The sequence below is a fragment of the Anopheles coustani genome, chromosome 2 (genome assembly GCF_943734705.1).
Source record: "Anopheles coustani chromosome 2, idAnoCousDA_361_x.2, whole genome shotgun sequence".
Lineage (NCBI taxonomy): Eukaryota > Metazoa > Arthropoda > Insecta > Diptera > Culicidae > Anopheles > Anopheles coustani.
This window is the reverse complement of record NC_071289.1, coordinates 32,985,937-33,010,912: the sequence shown is the minus strand read 5'-3', so window position 1 is coordinate 33,010,912 and position 24,976 is coordinate 32,985,937. Positions and strand designations below refer to the sequence as shown.

Here is a 24,976-nt window from a genome sequence, read left to right as displayed (position 1 = left end):
CGGACGGCGTGTGTGTTTATCTCCCACTAGTTCAGTTCGAAGCTCAATCGAATCGCTGCAGTGGAGGGATTTTTCTTTCTATTCCTTTTATTTCCCTCCCGTTCGTGGAGGAAGGAGGAATGGAGTGGGGCTTAAGCCATGCGGAATGCCCATTCGAAGCGCGTAGTCAGGTTGAACGGGTTCGATAAGACGCTAAATCGAACCGGACCGGGCTCCATTGCACCGGAGTAGAGGGAGTCTTTTAATCGAGAACGAACGAGCGTTCCGAGATGCCAGAAATTAAATATATTCATGCTGGAAGGGATTAATTTCTCGGCTACCGTCTCTGGGGGGCGAGGTAAGACGCAACGGGTTTTCCACCGTTCACGATTGCGTTTCAATTCGTCCACATTCGTCGATGGCACACGGAGCTCAGTTTTCCTTCGGCGTGGGGCTGCAGAATGGTCGGACCGTGATAAGGTTTCCGCATCTCCGCTTTCTCCGGCCTCGAAGAAATGGTAGTCGAAAAGTTGGTTACCGTAAGATATTCCACTGGACACCAAGGCCCGCTAGCCCTTCCCCCGTTCCACCCGGCCGTTCGGACGATTAAGGCAAGTTGATTTTTTAAGCGGATTACATCTTTATTCCCAATCTGTGTGCAAAGGTCGCACCAGGGTGAGGGGATTTGAGATTCCTTCGGTCGTCCGCAGTGTTCGTTTCGCAAACTGGAGAGGATATGTGGGTTTGCCGTTGGCCGATCACCGGACCGATTGCAGTGCAGCATCGGAAGGGCGGCAGAAGGACAACCGAGATGGACCATGATTTATGCGTTTTCTGCACAGGGTTTTGCTTTGCTGAACCGAGAAGCTGACGGGAAGCGGAGTCCATGTGTGCGTGTTTCGGGTCGGGGTTTTCGCCTGCTCGGCAAAGGGAGCCAGCAAGGGCGACTGACCTCACAGCGTGTGGGCGATCGAGGTGAAGGTTAAGGAATTGCATCTCAAGGATGATTGCGAGCGGACATGACAGCAGAAGCCCGACCGACGCAGGGTGGGCGACTTTTGGGAACGCATCGGCGGCACTCGGTACGGATTATTCAGATAGAAGAAAGGAAGCTCGGCGAATGATGACGAATGATGGGAAGCTGCGGGTATTATGCATTGGTTTTACGTTTTGCTTACCACTGGATGGATCGCCAGTGTGGCGTCTTGTTGCGTTGCTCGAATGCTGGTGAACACGTGCACTGGTAAGAAGCACGAAAGGTCAATGCAGGAAGGAAGAGCCGGTATTTGAACATGTGTTTGCAATAAATAATGAACCTAAATGAAAGGACATATTGCTCTTGTGGAAGGAAATATGTATTTTATATATTTATATATATTTATATTTATAGCATTCTTTTATATTTTAAAAGTGTTGCAATCTTAAAGATCGTGTAGATGAAAGAATAGAGAATTCATAAATGTATTGCAAATTTCTTCTGTTTATTTTAAATATTCGAAACGAATAGAAAAGGAAGGTAAAGGATTTTAAACTCAATTATAAATTTTTGAAAAAAAAATAAAATAAAAACTTGTTGTTTGTTTCGTTGTCAACAACTCCCTTACATCTGTTCAATGCAATGTTATGATGCCTTTACAGTTGCATACAAACAGGCTGAACTAATACAGCGTTTTACATCTCACCTAGCAACCGCGGCAGTGTATGTAGAACAAAGACAATCAACAGACAGGTCGGGTCAAAGCTGTTTTTTGCTCCGCCATTGTTGTGACAGTTGGTTAAAAAAGTGTTTACAAAAATTCCAAGCATACTTGTAGGAGATCTCTTCCAAAATCTTTGCGAAATAGGTAGTTGGTAATTCTAGATCACAGTATCCATGGTTTTGCGGATATAAACTGCTCTTCTGTGTGAAATCATGGGATATGGATCCTTTTGCCCTCCGTGATTGCCGAAATTAAGTGTGTTGGTCTGCTTTATACGGAGCCTTCCTCAAGAACATATTTCGAACGCCTCAACTCTTTGTTCTATTAATGAAACATACCAAATTTGCAGTTTTACCCCACTTTCTTCGCTGTTCGTGAGAAGTAAACAAAATTTTAACCAACTGTCAAAAATTTTCCCACGGTTTTCGGCTCGTTACATGGTATGCTGCGACCTGTCTGTTAATTGACTTTGATGTAGAACATCAAGAATGATAGCCTACTGCAGAGTATTTGATGTTGAATCGCAAAACCCACAAGTGGCAACACAAACGGGTAAGTAGAAAAATCATCACTTTCTAGGATCTACCAGGATGAAAGTTGTCGCGTGGATGTTCGAAGTAGGCACGACCAGTCGAGGGGTGCAGGAAAAGTAGGGGAAAATCGCTTTCCGATCGAAAACATACTTTTGCGAGGATTGTTGTGATTCGCCTCGTTTTCTGATGCGAAAAAGCGATCATAGCCTACCTTATCCTGTACCTTTCAACTGGTCGTCTCTACTTCAAACATCCATGAGACAACTTTCATTCTGGTAGATCCTAGAAAGTGATGATTTTTCTACTTACGCGTTTCTGTTGCCACTTATGGGTTTTGCGATTCAACATCAAATACTCTACAGTAGGCTATCATTCTTGATGTGCTGCATACACTGCCGCGGTTGCTAGGTGAGATGTAAAACGCTGTAATCGTTCCTGCGTAGCTCGCTCGTGAAATTTCAAATTTGCAGACCATTTCTTCTTAAAAGTTTTGAAAGTTAGGAAATATTGTGATATCTGAAGATAATTTTTAATGAAAGACATAACAACTTGTCTGTATTACATTACAATCGATCCGATCGTTTGCTTTATTCTCCGCTAAAGTATGCCACATAATTTCCTCCTCTTTGCCGTTCGTACCGATAATTGGTTTATCTGATCCTCCGCTTTCGCGTCGGCAAACGCATCAATTTCCCTCACTGGGAGCTGCTCGCTTTTTTCCCGACTGTCCGTGCAAAATCCTGCCTGAAAAATTCCGTGTGGGGTTTTTTGGTCTACAACATGATGTATTCTTTCTGCCGGTCGGTGATTCGGTGTTTCGGAAACATCGGATTTCTAGTTTTTCGCAAATTTTGTCTTCCATCATCCCGATGTGACTGAGTGGGTGAACATGAATGTGTATAGGTTTATATAATTTGCATCGCTATTAAACGTTTCGCCTCGCAAAATGGTTTCCGAAATGCTGCTTGTGCCTTGATACGTTACTCAGCGATCGTTAACCAGCTTCAGAGATATAGTATTTCTTATTCCATTCTACCTCACCGTAAATTCAGTATCCAACAAGGTTCCTTCCCTGCACGCACTGTGGGGGGAAGGCTAGACGCAGTTTATCTATTTGTTCCTCTAAACACTTACACTGAATTGAAGCGTTTCCATCGTCGTGGAAATCAACATCACGTTTAGTTCGTTTTGGTAGTTGTTAAGGGTGAAAACTGAAGAAAAGGTTTCGGTTTCTACGTTCTCAGCGCTTTCATTGTTGGTGTAAGAGAGGAAAGTATATCGTGGCAGTGCTTCGAGCATTATCCGAGCAGTTACTATATCCCATTAGTTTCCAAAACTCAAGCGTTCGTACAACTTCCAATGCATTTGGGCACATCGTGACATCCTGCCACGGGAAAACCCTTACATTGGAACGTAAAGCAACATTCAAATAAAACTTTGAATTACTTTCGCTCACCCATTCATCTTCAACTACATTTCGGCTGCACGTCGGGGGCTGTAATCACCGCTCTTTTTCCCTCCCACGAGAAACTGGTCCACAACAGCGCAGCGCGAAACAATAATGCAATTACAAACTTAATCTTGCTCCTGACAATATCATTATAAATTTGGTTGTACACTATACTACGTAATCGTCTATCCTTTCACTCGTTCGTTTAACACTTGCGTGCTTATTTAATGCGTTCATTTATAAAACGTTTCGTTTTAAATATTTTCTTTTATTCAACATCTCGCCAGTTATTCGGGTACCGGCGCGATAGCATCCGTTAGTCTGTGTTGTATATTTCTTTGCAAAGGGTTTTGTGGCGTTTGGGACGTTAATAATTTAACAAACAAATCTATTACGCGTCGTGAGGTTCTGCGCAGTGAGCGGCTCGAATGATGGTGTTTGTAATGTTCTTTTCAGACGACTTCACCCCCGGGAGTTGGTAGGAAAATGTCTGCACGAAACCTTGTTACGAATGCCCCGGGGTTAGTTAGGCAAACTGCTCGAGGAAACGAGTGGTTCCGGTTCCGGAAAGGATCGTTATTGTCGCTATCCATTAGGAATTGGTTGCTTTCGGTGACGTTTGAAAATTGGTTCTTTTGTGTTTAGAATTGGCCAACATTGAGTATGTTTAGCAGAGAGGGGTTTAGCTTTTACATCCGGTGTGTCTATCAATGTTGCCGTGTGGAAGATTTTGGAGATATGGATTGCAGTTTCTTGATGGGAAAAATAACACAAAGTTTCAAGTTGTTTTTAGAAAATGGAATCTTTTACGTCCCGCATATAAACAATGCGCAGTTCAATATATGTCCAATGCAATGTATCGTTCCGTAACGTTTGTGAATTTTAAAAATGCTACCTACAAAACAATTTTCTACCACCATTATATCATGCCTCGCTCACCATTCCGCGGGAGTAAACTCCATGCGTCCATGGTGCGGGACAACCAGAACATATGCAGTACATTTCCTCTTCGTTTAACTGGAAAGGCTCCAAACTGAACGGCACGTTTACCATCCAGCTTTTCCGGCTCAAAATATTTCCCTCCTCCCGACTGGTGATGGTTGGGTGAGATGGTGGAAAACCATGACTGTTTCCTGCTTTCGTTTGCCGCATTGACCAAAGCACTTATAAAGTTACACTTACTTTCTCGCGAGTCGTCGTGTCGCGTATTTGTATGCGCCAACGGTCCTCCCAAGGTAAAGTTTGTTTGTTCGTTTGTTTATTTTTTTTTTTTGTGTTTCGTGTCTGTACTTTTTCTCTTTGGGGGGTTTTGCTATTGGTTTAGTGTAGGCGGTATCATAACAAGGATCTCCTTCTGGGAGGAAAGCTTTTTTGTTTTGTTTTTCCTTGTGTCTTGTGGCGACCAATATGAAAAAGAATCCAATTCAATTAAATGTGAATCTTCGCATCCCATTCATGTCCACGAGATCATGGAACAAGGAACACGCGAAGTGAACCATTTCGGTGTGAAAGGTGAAAAGAAGGTTGTGTCAACAAAGATTAAATTCAGATTCGTTCAGCGTCGTCTCTATACCCGTATCGATATCAGTTCTGGGTCTTTACAATTAGGTTAATGGAGGGAGACAGCGATAGACGGGAAGAAGTGATAGACCTTCTTTGAACCAAAGTTTCTTGAAGAATTGTTTAAAGCCAAGTGCTACATGAACTTCACATATTTAAAGAGACATTATGTTTTCTCTTACGAAAATTTTAAAAGTAGTTTGCTGGTTACCCTTTCCTTCCCGGATTGCGGCACCGATGTGGTTCGAGTCTGTTTGGCACTGGGATTTCGTTTTTATATTTTATCATTAGCTTCGCGCTGTATTTTGTTTGGTTTTGTTTAGTTTACTGTTCACTCTTTTTTAAATTGTAATTTAATCGCTTACGTTTAAAGTTTTATTTCCGATTTTAACTACCGATCATCAACTGCCCGACCATTTATCTGGGCCATTCGCTCCACTTTTTATTTTGTTTTGTCGTTTTTGCACCATAAAGTATCGCTTTCAAACTATAACAAACATAATGAACAAACGCTAATCCAATCAACCGCAAAATAGTGCTGGCTTGGCTGGCTCAAACGCCACTCCAGTCTTCACATGTTCCATTCTCTTCCTAACTGTTAATGTATTCTCGATGGTTAGATTCAATAGACTACTGCCGACAAATATACTGATATGGTTTACTCTAACGATTTCGTTCTACGCCCTAGCTTTCTCTGTTTCGAGAGCCGTTTCTCGTCACCGCCAACGCAAGGCTCTGGCTCGAGTTGTTTTCAAGGGTTAGGAAATGCTTCATGAATTTTCTTTCCCAATCGAAGCATCCCCAAGACCTCTTTTTTTCTACACGTGCCGCGTGAGTTACAGCTTGCTCCGGCGCTTTTACACTGTTGCCATCGACAGAAACAGTAAGATAAACTTTTAAAGCTCTAACATTAATCTCATTCTATAGGGATTACTCTGCTCTAGGTTTGTAATGCTACAGTGTAGGTGTGTATATGGTTGTTTTTCCAGCCATTCTATATTACATTACCTTCTGCTTAACTCGTTTTGGTTCCACTAGATATCATTGCTGCACTATATGATGCTTTGTATGTTTTTTATTCGTTTTTCCTATCGTACTGGTACATCGATCGATGTGGTCGAAGCATAAAAAAACCCAACAGTGGTGAACGAATTGAAAATAACAGGTAGCTACAACATAGTGTATAAAAAAAGTGTCGGTGTGTTTTACAACAGTACTAGTAAACACTCTTCAGTATAATTTCAATGTTCGTGTTTCATGGCGATTGGATTTCTGATACAGATTCATCGTCAAAACGAATGTTGCTAAATCATCTGGCCTATCTAGTATTAGACGACAGAATTGGAAACTGTTTTGTAAAACAATTTTGTAAATAAAAAATAAGTTTACACGATACAAGAATAAACCCTTTCAAAACCCTGTTGCACCGACAGGTCCAAGTTTCCCCCATTGAAAACTCTCAGCTTGTCAGTTTGAGATGCTATCATCCTTGTTTAATTATTTTCGTTCGCTGACGTATACCTACAGCAATATTTCAAGGATGGCAACGAAATTGGATCAGTTTAGAACAGAAAGTTTCTCATTTTGTTGAAACACCACCGTTTTCAGGATTCAGTTCGAAACTGTTTTGGCAGGCTTTTCCAACACCGTAGGCCATAATTTAAATCAATATGGCCGTGATTTATGGCCCGAACTTTGAAAAGTTTCCCTCTAAGCCCCTTCGGTTTTCATAGAAATTTTCCAATCGGAAACTTTCCCAAACGCCATACGGTTTTGAGGGGTTTCTACCTTTCAAATAAATTGCTCGCGGGCTGGATACGGGTAGGGAGGCAAGCGTTTACCTAACACTAGCCCATCAAACCTGGCAAACATGTGTGCGTTTGTTGCTTTTTCGGCCTTCAACCGGCCTTCCAGGCGGGTGTGTGCTTATGCCGATAGTTTATCATTCAAAAGGGCGAACGAAAGTGACTTCGATAATTTCGCTTCAGTCTGGCGACCTTTTTTCTCCTGTGCGGACCAACCCGGACCAAGAAGGGAACAATCGATTCAGCCATCGGTGAATCGGGGACTCTTAAAGCTATCGTTTTCACTTTTCTTCGTAAGTTTCCGGTGCCAGTTTTGTTTTTCCCTCGGTGTATTCTACCCTACCCGGTGCCTACAGTTGATGATAAATACGCTCTAGTGTCCTTTTTTGAATACGATTACTTAATGCTACGTCTGCTCTAACACTAGTGAGTAATATACTTTTCCCAAACTCCCTCCCCGAAACAACGCTACGCTACAGCTCCCTCTGGCCCTTCGATTTTTTTTTTTCGCCCATCTTCCGTTTTCCATCGTCCGTTTCCCCTGGTCTCGTTGGTATTCCAAAAAAAAAAAAAAACTACGTTGTTTTGCTGTGTGCGGATGTTTTTCTTTCGGTCCTTCAGTCTTGTCCCGTCGCCCACCCCCACGCTTGACGTCCCACTCGGGGAGCATAACAATTCCACCGAAGTGCTGGCGCGTCGGATGGGAAAGATTTTCATCAATTTTCCTGCAGTGCCATCTGCGCCATGGTCTAGCGTCGTGCAGACACGGTGTCGATTGCTCCAAAAAGGATGAAACAAAAAACATATATATATCCACCTTCCCGACTCGATTGTGTGGAATATGTTATAGCAAAAAATAACCTGTCATGAGAACAAAATAGCACATAAGCCACGTAGACGTATGTGTGTGTGAGGGTGTGCTTTTTAACACTTCCTTTGGCGTCCGATTTTAGCTTCCAGCGCCTCCGCTCGAAAGCATAAGCCGCTTGTATTCGTGTGGAGGCGCCCGGTGTTTATGGCAAAGTAGCATAAATTGTGTAGGTACGTCAATAACAAAAGACACCGAGCCGGGTCGGTGTGCAATCGCTGCTGTTGGGAGGCAGGAGCGTGGAGCGACAACTCCTGGCGGGCACGAAGGACACGAAAAGAAATGGCCTGCCTTTTTCCACTACCGTGTGTGCAAGGCTCTGGCAGCAAATCACGACGAAATAGTGGCAGCAATATTGTGCTTAACTTATACGACGAACCGTTTGCTCGCATACATACCTGGACCCGGGACACTCACATTATGGTGGACGTTGCAGCTTGAGGCGACAGTTTTCCAGCATCGAGACCAAGTCGCTGGCTCGGACGTGGTTGATTTGTTGACCGTTCTGCTCCACACAGCTGTTGCTCCCAGCTTCCGCCCACAATGTCCGTTACAGCGAGCGTAATTGAAGCGTGACCGAGGGGCGTTTGGTGTGTGTGTGTATGGAGATGACCAGCCCGTCCCGTCGCCATGCACAAATTGTCAGCATCAATTTGCCCGCCGCGAACAACGTGCCGTGTCCCAGCGGGATCGAGATCGATCCCTTTCTGTTGGTGAACGCGCCTGAAAGGTAGGCACACCGCAATCACGGCTGGACGATGACGTTGTTGTTTTCCTCGTCTTTCCGCCTTGGGCGATGGGTCAGTGGTGGGTAGGGGTGTTTTGTTTTATGCTGATCTACCTAGCGCAAGCCCACAGGGACACGGAGGCTGTTGTTTATGTCCGTGCGCTTGGTTTATGCTGCCACCGTACCGCAGGGCATTATCCGGTGGAAAAACAGTAACGAGAAGGATGCAACCGAAGGCTGGGCGGGTGGTGATGGTGGGCGACCCGACGCGGGCCTGTACTATACGAGCTGCTCGTAGCGTTTCAGGTTATTTCAGCCGGCCCTCATCCACCGATCTATCGAGTATTCTAGGGCGGCAACCCAGCTGGTGGTGCGTGTTTTTACGGTCATTTTCATTCGCGGTAGTTTGTTTTTCCACGGGGCGGAAGAAAGCAACAAAAATGGGACGTATTACGAGGGTCGATCGGTGCGATACGTGGCGAAAGGTGGGAAAAAACATCACCGAAACGGATATTAACAGGGAGAAAAAAGAAAGAAAGAACGAGAAAAGTAAATTAAATTTCCAATTCATAGCTTTATTGCAACGCCCTTTGCGTCCGATTTGCACGAACGCTGGACATTTGGACGGGGTGACAAATTGAGGGGTGAGGATTTTCATTTCGCTTCACCAGCATGAGCCACATTGGAACGCATGGCAGCGTCAGGAAATGTTGCAATAATTTCAATCAAAAACGGCACTATTTGCATGCGCTGAAAGTGGAAAACATCGGGAAGGACAGGAACCGGAATGGCTTTCCTGTCATTCTGTGCATACACTGGTTTCGTATTTGCACCCGAAGGTGTAACGAAATGATCTGTTTGCAACGTACGTGGCATAAAATGGAATCATTGTCATTTCAGATGGACCGATGAAGCATGCTCGAGTTCAAATGGAAAATGGTAGGAATGGTGCATGAAAATTTGATCTTTTCTGTTTTTTATCTTTTATGTTACACACTTTAAAAGCACTGTTTTATAGAGAACTCAATGTCGTAACCATGTACTTACCGCTTCTTGTCCATCTCCGTCTCGGTATGGAAATAGTAGTGTCTCAAACTGAGCTCCGGTGGTACAATTTCAAATGCGTACTTCTTTCCCCCGGCCGACGACGGTTGCACACGATAGCCTTGTAAGCAGGCCATTCCTACCAAAGGAATCAAAACAAAAAGAAGAGATGTCGAGAGTATCAATAAGATGTTTGAAAATTCTAAGGATAACGTTTGGATTAAAAATGATTGCTAATTGAATGAGCAAATTTTATTGTAAAGTTACATCACATAGACACGCTATAAAACTGATCGCCTTACTTGAAATTTGGCCGAAAATTTAGCCATAACCGACAAAACCAGTCATGTGAGCCAGTTTTTAACTCCTACATGTTTGGACTTTAAAATATTGGAATAGGTCATACCTTTAAGAATTGTGAATTTTTTTTTCGAATGGTTATAGTCGGGAGCCATATGGAGGGTTGGCAGCACTGGGTATATTAATTACATTTGACCGATTCAACTCCTCCGATGATCTGTGGGCATCAGTTGAAGCGGTTTTCTGGCCCAAAGAACGGAATGGTTAAGTCACTTCTTTCTGTCGTTATACCCTTTGTTGTTATTTGAAACCCCGCAGCGTGGTCCATAGCCGGACTAAGGCTGGTTTTAAACCTTTATCTATTGGAATCCAAATAGCCAAAAGTCCAAATTAGTTGAATTCCGCGGACAGAAAATGTCTCACAACGTCATACAAGTTTGTTCGGCGATAAAGGTGGACTTCCGGCATATAATCAAACGTAGTTGGTTTAATGTTTTTTCCCACGGAGGAATCAATTTAAATGATAAAGTTGTCAAACTTGTTCTGAATTTAAAAGAAACACTTTTCTTTAAATTTAGCTATCAAAAGAAAAATGTAAAGTTCTTCCGTTTTTGCATGTATAGTCGTTAAAATTTGTCCATTTTTTTAACGCACACGCTATAAAGGCAGAGTGGAATAAGAAGCCATAAAATGGAACTCACCAAAAGCAGTCTTGCTTGTTCCGTCATGGTAGAAGTAGAGAACGGCGTCCTTCAGCACGCAGTAGCGTTTGGTCCACGAGCGCCATTTGCTGCCCAGCTTGGCTAGCGGTCCACTGCAGTCCGGCTTGGAGATGGCAGTAGGAGCGAGGCGTAAGTTTCTGGCACTAAGAAAAGGTGAAAACATACGGCAATTAAGTAAAAAGCTCTCAACTCTATAGTCAACTCCACGATGTACCTGTTTTCCAACCATGGATCGCACTGCTGCGCCGCGTGACTGATGATGGCGATCCAACGATTTACCGCCTCATCGGAGTCCGCTGCCAGCTGCACGGTGGTGCCCTCTTCGGTGTCGATCGCGAAACTAAACGGACGGGTCACCGGTTCCATCGGGATCCGTTCGATCTTATGATTCGTCAGCATGATCGCACCGATCGGTTGGTTGTCCTGTGGAGTGAGAGATAGTTCCTACGTTAATTATCTTACACTGAACGCAGGAAGATGGTCCGGGAGCTCACCGAGTCTGTTCGGTAGTAGTAAAGGCAGTGATCCGGTCGTAGACAGAACCACCGGCGAACCCACTTGCCACCACTGGCACAGTATCGCCATAGGAACCCGGTGTAGATCGAGGGATGCGATGAGCTATCCTCTAGCGGTGAAAGAACTCCAATCGTGCGGGCAACCTAGCGAAACGTCAGGATTTCAATATGTCATCACCTCACGCAATGCGCCCTACAAAGGTTTAGCCTACCTCCAGCTCCAACGTATCGCTGCCGGCGTGGGCAATTTTCACAACCTCCGAGTGACTCTTGTCGATCACCGATATCCCGTTGACCGACAGTACAATATCACCGACCTCCAGGCCCGAAGTTTCGGCCGGCGTGTCCGGTTCGATCGCGGACACCACCACCGGCTTCGAGCCGTGAATTCGGAACCCAAACTCGCCGGACTTCCGGCACACGACCACCGTCTTATCGGTGTCTGGGAAGGAACAAACATCAGAAGTCACATGATCCAGTTCTCAATGATAATCGATAGTGGAGTACTTACCAAAACTGTTGCTATTCTGTCGTCGGTACATCTCGACGCATGATTTCCGATGTACGAGACGATGCGTGATCGCCTGGTACTTCTTGCGGAAGTCCCGCTCGGAGTCGGTCGATCCGCGTCGCTCTAGCGTCGCCTCCTTCGGGCGATCGAAGCTCCCGTCCGCCAGCTCGTGCCGCCTCCAAACGTCCCGGTCGGCGATGCAGATCCACAGGCCGGCCTTGTAGTTGCCGTGGTAGATTCCCTGCTCCGGCTCGGACGTGGTGTCGACGTACGCCTGCCCGGCCGGAGCGACACAAGGTGAAGAGCCGGCCGGTCGCAAGTTGTTCTGCTCGACCTCTTCCTTGCCACGTTCTTCACTCTGCATGATAAAAGTAGAAAAGGTAAGTATGAGATTCCTTTCTCATCCTGATGTTCCGAATTGGATAATAGGAAGAACCTTCTGTTACTTCTACTTGAAACACACAAGGCGAAGTCTCCCTGCTAAAATGTACAGTTGTTTCTGGGTTTACAGAGATCCTAAACGGAAACTCCTCTGCAAAATCTCAAAATCTACCACATTCTACTACAGCCACAAGTACAACATCGCTATGGATCTCACTAACCACTCACCTTGGCTCGGTACTCCTGGCGGCTTTTGAAATGGCGCCGATCGACGTGCCGATCTTCGGAGCGAAATCGCTTGTCCATCTTCTTGTAGAGTCGCGTGTGGTGCGGCGTCTTCGTACAGTCGGGCGAGTCAGCGAACCCTTCTGGTGGCTGAACGATGTCTGGTCGATCCCCGTCGGTTGAATCGAGTGTGAGGATCGATTCCTCCGACTCACCGGGTAGGTTTGCAACCTCCACCTCTTTGCCACAGTGGGAACAATGAACCTTTTGTTGAAGATCACGAACATGAGAATCAGTTAGAGTTAATAGTTGGAGTTGATGTGTTGGCGAGGGCTACCTACATGTTGCTCACAGTGCGATAAGGCATCCGCCTCGCTGTAGAAAACCGAGTCCGATCCGGGCGAAACCGATCGCAGTGATTCGGTGGAGATCGCCTGCAGACGCTTCTCCGGGGAGATCTTCTGCTTTCGAGGCGATCCACCGGAGGGAGGGCTGCGTATCTGCGAGTAGTACTGCGAGGGACTTAGCTTACTTGCCGTTACGGCCACCGTCGGCTGAGGAGTCGGAGGTAGGATTACGGATGCGGGAATGACGGCCGTTGCCGGAACTGCAGTCGTGGGTTTATCCGGCGAACGAACCAAGGGTGTCTTACTACGCCGGGGTAGGGTCGCTCCTCCACCGACGCTCCCTCCGGTACTTGTCTCCTCCGCCACGACGCTGCGAGCTCTCGGGGACTTGCGTGTCTTCGGCCGGAATCGCTTCTGCTTGCTACTCGGACTCGCACCATCCAGCACGTTCAAGGCGCTCTTGTCATCCGGTGAGAGCTTCTTGAAGCCCGGACTCGGCTGGCGCAACATCGGCGTCGTGTACGTCTTGATCGAGTCCTTGTCGAACTCCAGCTTGAAGGTGCTCTTTTTCCTGCGCCGTTCCTCCTCGTTCCAATCGCGACCCCGTCGAGCGCTTCGGGCAATGGTTCCGGTCGTCGAAGCCGATGGCCCCGACGCGCCCACCATCGTCGCACCACCAACCCCCTTCGGGACGGTGTCCTTCTCGTCGTGCGATGAGGAGTAGCGCTTCTCGCTCCGCTCGTCATCCGACAGCGAGTGCGGTTTCGGTGGCTTCGGTTTGCCGACGATCGACTTGGGCAGCGTGGGCCGGGAGGGCGAACTTTTCTTGCCGATGCCGAAACTATCGCTCGAACTGCTGCTGACGGAGTGCGTCGGCGAGGGTTTCGGGATGGGCGGGGGCGGAATCTGTGGCGAGCAGGGCTGCTCCTCGATCGGTGGCGTCTCCTCGCAAACCGCATCGACCCGCGCGAGGCTGTAGATGGAGGACGCGCTCTCGAACGACGAGCCGTCCTGCGTGGTGGCTGCTTTTTCAAAGAATCGTTGGAGGGAGGGTTTGAGCGGAAGAAGGAGAGTCGTAGCCACATTGGACAAAAATCGAAATCGAAACAAACACGTTATTTACAAAGCGCGCAAAGCAGTAGCCATTCAAGTTGGGGGGGATTTATTTTTTAGTCTGGATTGGCATGTTGATAGCATTCGGAGCGAAATTCATAAACAAAAAAATTGGCAACTAACGCGAACCAAAATCCTTAAGATGTGTGGGTAATAAAACATCTAACAGCAGTGGAGTGTGATGGAGAGGCTATTCATCTTTGTATATTAATCCCCAAACCGAACCATCAATAATGCTTGACGTCCTCAAACCAATTACCATCAGTTGGTGAATGGAGGAGGAGGAGGAGGAGGAGAACTAAGGACACTTCTGGGCGTAACATAGTAACGGCATGTAAACACATTGAACGGAAATGGGTCGGGAAGTAATAAGTAGGTTGGGAGGAGCAACACAAACATAACTAATTAACAAAGGACGCAATACACAGATACACGAGCGATAATATTGATAGCGCGGTTTAATTGGAGATTAACACATAATAACAAAAGCTCGATCGATAAGTGGCTTGTTTATATAATTGACGTGAATTCCTAGACTATACCCAGAGATCCCTTTTTAATTCACACTGCGTCCCAAAATGGTAGCCTCACCTAGTTTTTTCATTCATATGCTATTTTAAATAATTGCAAGGAAAAATAAACAGCAGAAACTTATTTCTTAAGAGAATATAAATGTGTTTCCGTTCTGTTTTTTTTTCAGAAAAATTATGTATAACATCATTAAGGCAAAAACTAAAAATACTTAAGTGTCCCGTAATGATAGCCTCATTATAAACAAACCCAATTCCTAGCAACTCACGGAATGAGAAAAAGGTCAAATTGATGTTTATCGCTTTAATGGCAAGTCTAATCGTAAGATTGGTGTCCTAATAAATAGATGCGCAAAAGTTTTTAATAATTATGTAGAAGATCCAAAATCTATGGGCTTCAGAAGTCTCCTGGTCGTCCTCAAAAAATTCCCTCGCGTGATAAACGGAGATTTTTTAGAGTTGCTTTCTATTGAACCAAAGGATGCCGTAGGATAAATAACGGTTTGGGGTTGAATGTAAACAAAGTAACGGTGTTGCGAGCGCAGAACTCTTGTTCTGATATTGTTAGAGAATCCATGAAGAAAGTTCCAGCGCTCAAACCTCCGCAGAAAGTCGCTAGATTGGAGTTTGCTGCAGAACATATGACAAGGAAGAATTGGTGGAAAAACGTAAATTGTCAGTTTGTGCAGTATTGTCCAGGTTTAAAATGCTGCCATGGACGTTAGCAAGACAGCAACAACTTTCCTCACACGATCGGATAACATCTTTATCCAATGTTTTGGCCAACCGTTTTTCCCAGACCTTTTTCAAAGGCTCCTTGGGTTGAAACCTTAAAGAGGATGATTTTTACCCAACAAGAAAACCCATTGATATTATTACACCAATGGTTAAGAGGAGAAATTCACTGGAAAACAACTTTTAAATTACACCACCTCCTACATGGACGTATTGTGGCGGGGAATCATTGAAGAGATTAATTTCGATAATTAACTTACGATCGGCGATAGGCACTATTTTCCCATTTTCCACATGACGGTTATTTCCATAAACAGGTGTCATAACTGTAATGTAATGGATGGGCAATGTTTACGCTCATCCACAGCTACTCAGCTAACGACCGTTCGAGGGCACCCTAATGAGCGAGGCAGTCTCCATTAGCCCGTTATTAATTAAAGGTAAACGCAACGTCATTCAATTTACCTGAGGCTGCACACATAAATTATGAAAGTATTCTTTTAATCGTGCTGGAGCTCCATTGCAATTTTGCAATATTTGTAACCTTTCAATCGATATGCGATAAATACACAGAGGGTTTTTTTTGCATAATACACCATTTGGTTCCCGCATGTGCGCCATTGAATGGAACAGAAATAGATGATACGGCGAATGAAACATCATTGATAAACACACGCGTCATGGAAATTATAGAAAAATAGCCACAAGTTTAACAATCAACGAACGTGGAAAGGAGGGGAGGTGGTACATGGGCTGGGGAACGTAACACAACCAACACAGTGGAACACATTGAACACATGAACATGAGAGAACGGAACGAACAGAGCGTGCGGTAGTGAGAAAGAACTGGGCGTTCGAACCTGTTACTGGTTTGGTCGGTCTAGTGGCGTGGATCGTTTTGTATGTACCTTTAGCTCCCGAAGCGCCCCGCTTCGAGTTGTCGGTGCACGTGACGTAGTCCTCGGTAGTGCTACCCTCCGATCCTGCACCACCACCACCACCACCACCACCGCCACCAGTACCACCGATCGAATCCGCCGTTGGATGGTCCTTGAGCAGATCGATGCCGTTTCCAGGGGAAGCGACTTTGACCCCGAACCGGGGGGTCATTGGGGAGGAAGCGGACATTGGTTGATGGTGGGACAGTTTAGAAGAGGGCGGAAGAGTTTGTTGGGGCGTTGTTGGAGGAACCGCGGAGTTTGGATCCATTTTTCCGGCACGTTCCAGGGAATCCGGGGTCCTGTGAGAAAAGTAAAGTTAAAAATGAAATATAAAACATCAAAAGAGCAATGCTGCTTAAGGAAAAATAAAAGTAAACCTCAAAAAGACATCGAAAGGAGCAGAAAACAAAGTGTACCGGTGAATTAGTGGTTCGATTTTCTGCATCTTTTGTTGCTGATGCTGCTGCGGTTGGTCAACTTTGGTCGTCCGTTTCGAGGGCGAGCGGGGCCGGGAAGGACGGCGAAGGGTGGCCGACTTTTGCCACTGCTGGCTGTCTCGCTCCTCGCGTTCGATGCTTAGCGAAGGGATAACGGCGATCGATGGGGTCGTCGGTTTCACGATGCCAATGCCGGCCGTGCCGTTCGGTTGTTGACCCGGGCTGCTGGCGGACGTGGTGGAGGCTGCGGTCGGCGCGAGCGACATGGTCGGTGTGGACGACTGCAGTGCGGACGACGGTGCTACCGTCACGGGCAGTGGTGGAAGGGGCTGGAAAATCAAGCGAAAAGACATCAGCGTCGGAAAATGATGTGATAAACCGAAACATCTCAAAATGATACCGAAAAGTTAAAAAAGGAAAGCAAAACAAACAAACGCCTAGGGGGGGAAAACCTATAACTGTCGTCGTGAAAAACGGGCACGTGCACCCGCCGTGCGGGATAAAACGGACAACGAACCGCGTGATGATGCGACGCTTTCGTGCTGCGCTGCGGCGTTTTGTTGTCGTGGAATAAAATTAAATTTTCGCTTTTCCCAAATCCCTCCCCTTTTAAGCCGGGTGAGCTCGGGTCAGGTTCTGGTTTTCGCCACCGATGCAGTCCTGCATTGCATCATCGAACAACGTCCTTTTGTGTCGCGACCACTATCGTCGCCATGCTGTCAGGGAGCAGCTGCAAAGCGCATCGAAATCCGCGTTCCGAAACTCGGGGATTATGTATGCGAATTTAATTAAACAGAAGCTCCCGTGCGCGCGTGCAGCGATTCAGCGTTTTGTGTAGTCGCGGTTCTGATTGTGCCACGTATTTTATGCCTGCTTTTAACAGCACGAGGATCGTTGTCGATCCTGCAATGGTGGGTTTCGTTGGACGAGGGAAACTAGCAGCGTCGAGCCGGGCAATGTTCAATTCAATTTAGCTGTATCTGTTTGTTGTGTATTTGGGAGCAGCTTTCTGGCGAACGATGTTCCGTTTATAAATTACGAATCGCAAATTTGATTTTGCTCGGAAATTCGGTTTAGTCAGGAAAGACCAGTAGAGTTCTTAATCCATTATCGTGTTTGGTAGCCTTCAACACTGGATTTCAATTTTGAATCGTGGATATCATTTGTAATTGCAGATTTGGTTATACTTTTAAGCTAGCTTTGCAAGTCCATAAGAAGCTATCAAAATAATATTTCAATTTTTATTAATATTTTCCCTTTAAATCAAGCAGAGATAAGGCTTCAATTAAAGCTGTTTGTGTATCTTACCGCAAAGGCAAATAATATTTTCCCTCAGGCATCTGGAAGGTGTTGAACTTATCAATTTCATCACCATCACTGCTTTTTTTTATCTCTCTTCAATATCTGCAAACAACTTCCAAGATGTTTCGTCCCTACAGACACACCTCCTCCCACCAAATGCTTCAACTAAAACCCTTCCAGAGTCGAGCGCGAAGTGAAATGGAAATCAATTTCTTCTCGTCCCGGGAGAACTGATGTTTCACGACGGAATGCGAGATATTTTTCCTCTTCAGGTGCGAAAAAGGGCCACGATGCCTCGAGGGATACTGAGAAAAGTATTTGATTTCATCATCCGCCCACCACATTTTCCACCGCCTCGGATCATCGGTTCATCACCATCACGCGGGAAACGAGTCGAACTAGCGGCAGATGATACTTTTCCGCGGGATTAAGTTCGCACGGGAAGGCGTTAATTATGCTGCTATGGGAATGAAAATGTGAAAAATGCTGGAATTGTGGAAAACCGTGGGCGGTTCAGGGGCCGAAGGGAGTAACTTAAGATTTTATTGACAGTTGTTTGGTGAAGTTCACCGTTGGTACGTGACAAGTGAAGCAAATCGAAATCAATCGAATGTCGTAAGCTTAAAACTTGTCGTGATGATTTATAATTAAGAATAACTCAAATTAATTAACATTCTTTTGCCGGTTGTTTGCACCTGGGATCTCTTACAGTATTTTCAGTGTATTAAATGAAACTAAACTTAAGCCTTCACAATAAATCTTTTAAGTATCCAATGCTGAACAAACCATTCAGCGTTTGATTCTAGGAACGTAAGGGTTCAAGAAAGTTGATAAAATCATTTATCTAGCTTTGAAAGTTTACATGAACTGTAATAAAGTAAATCGTCCATAAACGAAAGGTATAAATGCTGCAATCCCACATTTTACTCACTCAAGTCAAGCTAAAATTTTGACCATTTAGCCTAATTAAATAAACTGCTGACTATAGTATATTGAAATGGAAAATGATTTCAAAAGCATGAAAAATGTTGTTTTCTTAACTGACTCTTTTTTAGTAGTTTGTTATTTTTATATAGGAAGTACTCAATTAGTGTTGTGGAATACTGTGGAGCGAAGACTGATGTTTCTCCTAATGGAGTTTTGTTAAGAAATTTGAGCAATTTTCCAGTTTATCAAATATAAAATTAAAATCCAAAGTGTTTAAGAATCCTCAAAGTGCATTTTAAAGTTTTTAAGTTTACTATACGTTTTTGATCAAAAAGAAATAAAATAACGCTCATTGCGTTTCGTTTCAGAGATAACTTTTGTCAACAATGTTCCACGAACTGGGTTTGCACTGTCTTCTATTAAGATGTCTCCGGCGAAAAATGCGCCTGAAGTTGCTTTTCTTTGCCAACTCACCTGGTCAGCAATGTCCTCCATGTCGAGCACGTCCGTGTCCATCGAGCTGCGCTGCTGGTGCTGCAGGAGCAGATTTTTCCTCCTGGACGATGGCGTCAGCTTTCCATTGTCCGTCAAACTGCAAAAGGAAGAAGAAAGCGGGAGGTTCGAAATGTGCAAAGTTTGATGGGAGATGCACAAACTTTTTCCCAAGTGATTCTGTTCATTTTGGGTTCTGTTTTCACAAAGTTTTTCGATCGGAAAGAACCACCTGAGCTGCCGTTCGAGGGAAAACCCACCTGGTGGTCATTATCGTCGCCTGCGATTCGTTCCAGTTTCCATCGGACGTGTCCCGGGTGGCATCGTTGGCCAGCGAGTCGGACGACTGGAACGGGGAGGAGGGAAGCTTCGGGCCGCCACGGTCGAGTTCTTTCTGTGGCGAGGGTGGCGCGGACAGATGGCGTCCTGCGGTCGGCCGCTCTGAGCCCTTCGGCAGGACGTTGGAGCGCGAGGAAGCGCGACGGTTGCGTCCGTGTGCCTTCGCCGCCTCGCGCTGCTGTTGCTGCTGGATCGCCTCCTCCTCCTCCTCCTGCTCACCGCTCGTCGGCTGATCGAGACTTACCGAGCGCTTGCGGAAGGACTCCTTGCGTCGATCGCGCACCTCCTTCGAGCCCTCGTCGATCTCGTCGTCATCCGGAACGGAACTTTCGCTCGCATCGTGATAGTCCCGGGGAGGGGGTGGGATGGCCTGGATCTCGAAGGGAACCTTAGGCTTCGAGCTGCCACGCACTCCTTCGTCGTCACTCGCCGTCTGCCCGGTCGAGCTTTCCTCCGCCTCGGCGCTTCCTTTGCGGCCCTTACCGGAGTCGGACGCGTGCATCAGCTCCCCCTCGGACTGCGTCTTCGCGAGCTTCTTCTTCTTGACGGCACCGGGCGACGGTACGGGCGAGACGCGCGGCTTGAAGTCGATGAAAATCTCACGCTCCTCGCCGTGGACCGTCGCGTCGAGCAGCTCCGGCTCGCTGTCGGAGTCGCACGTCGAGCAGCTGCCCTCCGAGGAGGACTTCGTGTCGTCCTGCATGTCGAGCGGTTGGATGTTTGGTGGCGTCACCGGGCACGAGGGGGTCGGCTGGGCGGTGTAGTGCTGGGGGTAGGTCGGTGGTTGTGGCTTCACCAGGGGTTGGAACGATTGAGCCTTCACGGGAACCGGCTGCACTTGCTGAGGCGGCTGGTTGGCGGGTTGCGGTGGCGTTTGCATGATCGGCTGAACCTTCTGAATCTGCTGATGAGGAACGGAGTGGCGCTTCGAACCGAGCGAGTGCGAGTCCGGGGTGACGAACGCGTACGAGGCACGCCGCTGCGACTGCTGAAGCCCTTGGAGCAGCGGTTGGCCACCGGACAGCTGCTTTTCCGGCTGCAGGACGATCGCGTGGGCCGACATCCGGCGGGCGAGGTGCTGCGACGCGGCGGTGGTGGAGCTGTCGAAAGATCGAATATCTTGATTAACGCTCCCGTTCGAAAGGATCAGATGCTCCGGGGCGGGCAGCGGTGGATGGGGCTGATGGGCCGGGTCCGACTGGTACACCGGGATGTCGTGATGGTGGTGTGCGTGATGGTCGCGCCGGGGCAGCGTGTGCGTGTGAAACTCCTCCGGCTTATGGTGGATGCAGGTGCGCCGCGGCAAGCTGTGCGTCTCGAACGGCACGTAACCGTTTTCGTAGCCGTGCACGTACTGCTGGTGGCTCGGAATTGGCTGCTGGTGCTGCTGGTGGTGATGATGGTGGACCTGCTCGAAGTCCTGCTTGCGCAGGAACTGGAAGGTCGGCTCGGCCGCCGTGTGAGAGCTGGCGCGCCGGGGCAGCACGATGCTGTCGTACGCGTCGTACGGGTAGGAGGCGGTTTCGTAGGACGTCCGCGAGCCGTCCGTCGAGCGGTAGGACGTGGCGCTGTCCTGCGAGTGGTTGCGCGAGTGCCCGGTCGCGTCCGAGTGGCTGAGCTGCGAGGAGGCGCGCGACGGCGGCAGCTCGAAATGCTGCGTGACATGCGATGAGGGCGGTGAGGTGATGGTGAAGGGTGATTTGGGCGGCTCTTCCGACTGCGTGCGATGCAGCAGCTCGTGGTCGAAGCCTGCACAGGGACTGCTGCGATGGCGGTGAGTATATGGAATGAAGAGTGAGATGATATTATGGCACGCCGGAACGAATTAGGACGAGAAATCCCATCCGTGAAAACAGATCAACTAAACCATAACACACACGTCAGGGGACAACACAAAAGAACTGATGGAAAATCTGCAAAGCAAACCAAACTTGCGGGGGGAAAAGAAACGAACTATGATACGGAAAATAGTCCAAGGACACACGAAACACGATCCGACGAACGCTACTTACGTGCCCGATTCCGGTGGCGCCAGTCCGCCCGGGTCGATGCCGTTCTCCTGTATCCGGTCGCCAGCCTCCGAGAGGCTCTTGGTGAGCTTCCGGCCTCCAGCAATCGCTCCACCTGCGCCCCCGCTCAGTCCACCGTTCGTCTGGGCGCCTTGGGAAACCATTTTCACCTATTTCCATTACCCGGAACCGGTGCGATCGTCGACAAACAAGCCCCAACACACACATACACGCGGCAGATGGAAAGACAAATAAAACAACCACAAACGTAAGGTAAATGACTACTCGGACGTATTCCTCGTGTCGGACGAAACGAACTCCCCCGGCGGCGATGGTTCAGAAATTGAGGCGTAATTGAGTTTTGTGGCATCTTTTGACACCGAGATAAACCGTAATTGCAGAAGTCTGGTCTATGGACCGTTGGCCATCGGGTAAGGGTGTGTGAGAAAATCCCGGAGGAAGTGGGAAAAACTAATTCGTTTGAGATTGTAAACGTAAATACATGACGGGATCAAATGATGTGCTCATGGTCTGTGGAATCGGTAACAAGAAAATACAACTTAGTTAGGGATTGGTTCGAAAAACTACTCTACAGCCTTTTTCGTAGATAAAGTTGAGGCCAAAACATGGAACATATCAACGAATCTTGAACGAAGAAAAACTCCTGAGGAATAAGTGAAAGAACAAAAACAGTCTTTCCTTGTGCCTTTTTACGTCATTTTTATGTTTATCATCAACTCTACTCATCCGCAGCAACATTCAATCACATGGTTCACGGCAGAAAAACTGATACGATACTAACCGACGAATGGGATAAGTGAACCGTACTCTACGGAAGGCTTCTTATGTGCTTGCGGTCGATGCTCGGGGTGCTCCGTGTGGCAGCTTTCCGTTGTAATAAATCTGGGTGAAATTTATGGAGATTTTATGCCCCTCAAACCGACGAGCTGGAAGTGACAGTGCGTCTAGCAAAGCGTAGAACCAAGCAGGGGATACTAATTCGTGACCGAGGCGCTCGCTTTTCTTCGGTCCGGTTTGTCTCTTAGAGCTCGCAGAAGTCAATCGCATACATCGGGTCAAAGGAAACAGTGGTCAATGGCGTGAAGCGATGGTCACGAAATTGGGCCACAACTGTTGAGGTTCGTGCAGGTTCAGGGCAGGGGAGGACAGGGTCGTTTCTACGCTTTACGGCTTTCGGCGAGATTGAAACTGTCACCAGCTGGCCGATTTGAGACCAATAGACACCCCGGGGTGACCCAGTTTACGCACCGTTCAAAGTGGGAAGGTCGTAACCCGGTTGGGCGGTCGGAAAACACCAATGAACTCTTGTCTTGTTGCTGTGATGAAAGTGAAATTTAAGGAGTGTAGTAAAATAAAGGAGAAAATAAAACGAAAACGCTCAAATATGTTAAACCAAACGTCGTTGGAGGTGTCGGTTAACCTCGTCGCCTACTTTAAATGGGAACTTTGTTGTGAATGTTTTAATGAAGAAGTTGTTTTTACTCTTTTATTTGGTGGGTGTGAATGTTTTTTTTATCTGCAATTTTCTTCACTTCACAAACAGGATATCAACTCTCGTGTCAACATTAATTTTCCTAATTCACATGCGTGATAAAATATGTCTCTCATAATATTATTCGACTGTGCGGTGTATGCCCAGGAAGTCGGAGGTGAATTAATCTCAGCCCACAGAAATTAAAATGCCACTTTCTTACAGTCGTCACCCTGCAAAAGACCACCGCCCGGAAGCTGGCTGGGAAATTTCGCATACCCTCCAGTTTGAGAAATGAAATTGCTGAGTGGAAATGATTTCATGGAAACTTTTCACTCCAACCCACCGCTTCTTTAGCCCCTGTTTTCCCCATCCGTTCCATCCACTTTGTGTCTTATTTGCGCATCGCATTACCGAGCCACGGGTTAGCAAATACCGCGGCACAACTTTCACGCACACACCAGCTTGACGCTGGTTTCGGGAAGCGCTACTACTCTTTTACCTCCTTCAAACCAGGCGGGGTCTTAAATTAACACCGTTTTATTACTCGCCACTCCACGCTGGAAGTGTTTTCCATGCGCTGTGCTTTAATGAAAATTTCCTTTGGCAACGCGCTGTCCCGAGTGTCCTCCGTTCCCTGCCCACCCACGGGCTGGGGTGGTTTTTGCTTTCCCCGTTTGAAGTTTTCAACATAATTAGAGGCAAGTTTATCCATTTATCCGTAAAGTGCAGACCCGGATGGCGATGGTGGTGGTGGTGGTGGAAGATGCAGATACTTGTGCTACTTTTACCCGTTCCATTTTGGACGGTTCTTTTTTCCCTTAGTTGGTTTTCCACGAATACTCGGGGAGGAAATCAAAGAATGTTTGAAGTAACGCTTGAAGATATTTTTTTCCCAACCATGTTCCGGAATGTAGAAGAGATGGAAAGATACAAAACCTTAAACCCAGGGTATCCACTTGGAAGGAGGAAAAAAAGAAACTATGCCCTGGAACTGATGCGGAATCGGAGGTTTCGGGTTTTGCTCTTCTGCCATTTTAGTCTTCTCAGCTTCAACCGAGTGGTAAATCGGAGTTTACTGTTTTTTAATCCACTGATACCAACGGATGTACAATTGCCTGAAGAATGCGAGGCAAATGGTGAACGAGAACCGAAAGGTTGCAAATAATTCCTAAAACTAGTGGTGGGATGCCACGCGTTGTGAAGCATAGTTTCGAGGACATTCATGTTTCCGTCAAATTAAACATCGGAAAGCGTTTTTTCCGAGAAACAATGGAAAGCCATCGGATTCAGACACTCGAGCTCAAAAGGTCAGCCAATTGTGGCAAAGTTTCGCTTGAACTACAAATCAACATTTTAATAACCATTCAACCGTTCAGTTGATCGGTGAAGCTGTTCGTTTACTTTTTTTATTTGTGAAATTTATTCATGAACCATTTTAACCCCCCGTTGAACGCGAGCTTAAGCAAAAATAACAATTTCTCGAGCCTATTCTGCGATCACCATTGTTTACCTAACAGAATGTTTTGCAATCGGGATTGCAAAAAAACAGATTTTCAACATGCCATTCCGGGAAAGTGTAGTCGAAAACTGAAAAAACATGGCTCTAAACTCGAACACGAATTTTATGTTCAAAGCGGTTCAATTTGGGGAAATAAAAACCATCGCTTTCGGAAAAAGTTGAGAGTTGAAGTAGCGCGGAAACTTGTTGGTAGTATGCAGAGTCGCGCATTGATTGGAAAAATTGCGAGTAAAATAAATCCTTGCACATTCATTTCGGTGCTTGAATATTCGGCCATTTGCAGTCCGGTCGAAAATTGGAACTAGTTTTGTTTTCAGCAGGTTGTTATACGCAGTGTTGTGTTATTGATTTTTTACTCGCATCGTAAGCCTAGCTCGATTCAAAGTAACAACCGGATGCTCGGCAGTTCCATTAGCGCAGGGCCATCGGTTCGGTTTTAAGGTGATTAAAATCATAAAACCGTATCGACA

The 24,976-nt window shown here is 46.6% G+C and overlaps 1 protein-coding gene across 1 annotated transcript in view; it reads right to left on the bottom strand.

Annotated features, from left to right (window-relative positions):
• Positions 1-8,934: 8,934 nt before the first annotated feature.
• The window catches only part of LOC131264264 (uncharacterized), a 70,314-nt gene continuing 54,272 nt past the window's right edge, over positions 8,935-24,976 (bottom strand). Inside the window, exons 10-23 of the mRNA XM_058266548.1 lie at positions 21,496-21,662; positions 19,405-21,246; positions 19,127-19,244; positions 16,403-16,752; positions 15,906-16,285; positions 12,662-13,689; positions 12,324-12,584; positions 11,715-12,072; positions 11,416-11,645; positions 11,183-11,347; positions 10,903-11,111; positions 10,668-10,831; positions 9,670-9,805; positions 8,935-8,986 (exon numbers count right to left, since the gene is read on the bottom strand). Coding sequence (XP_058122531.1) covers positions 8,935-8,986; positions 9,670-9,805; positions 10,668-10,831; positions 10,903-11,111; positions 11,183-11,347; positions 11,416-11,645; positions 11,715-12,072; positions 12,324-12,584; positions 12,662-13,689; positions 15,906-16,285; positions 16,403-16,752; positions 19,127-19,244; positions 19,405-21,246; positions 21,496-21,662 — 5,460 coding nt within the window. The remainder of the gene's footprint in view (positions 8,987-9,669; positions 9,806-10,667; positions 10,832-10,902; positions 11,112-11,182; positions 11,348-11,415; positions 11,646-11,714; positions 12,073-12,323; positions 12,585-12,661; positions 13,690-15,905; positions 16,286-16,402; positions 16,753-19,126; positions 19,245-19,404; positions 21,247-21,495; positions 21,663-24,976) is intronic.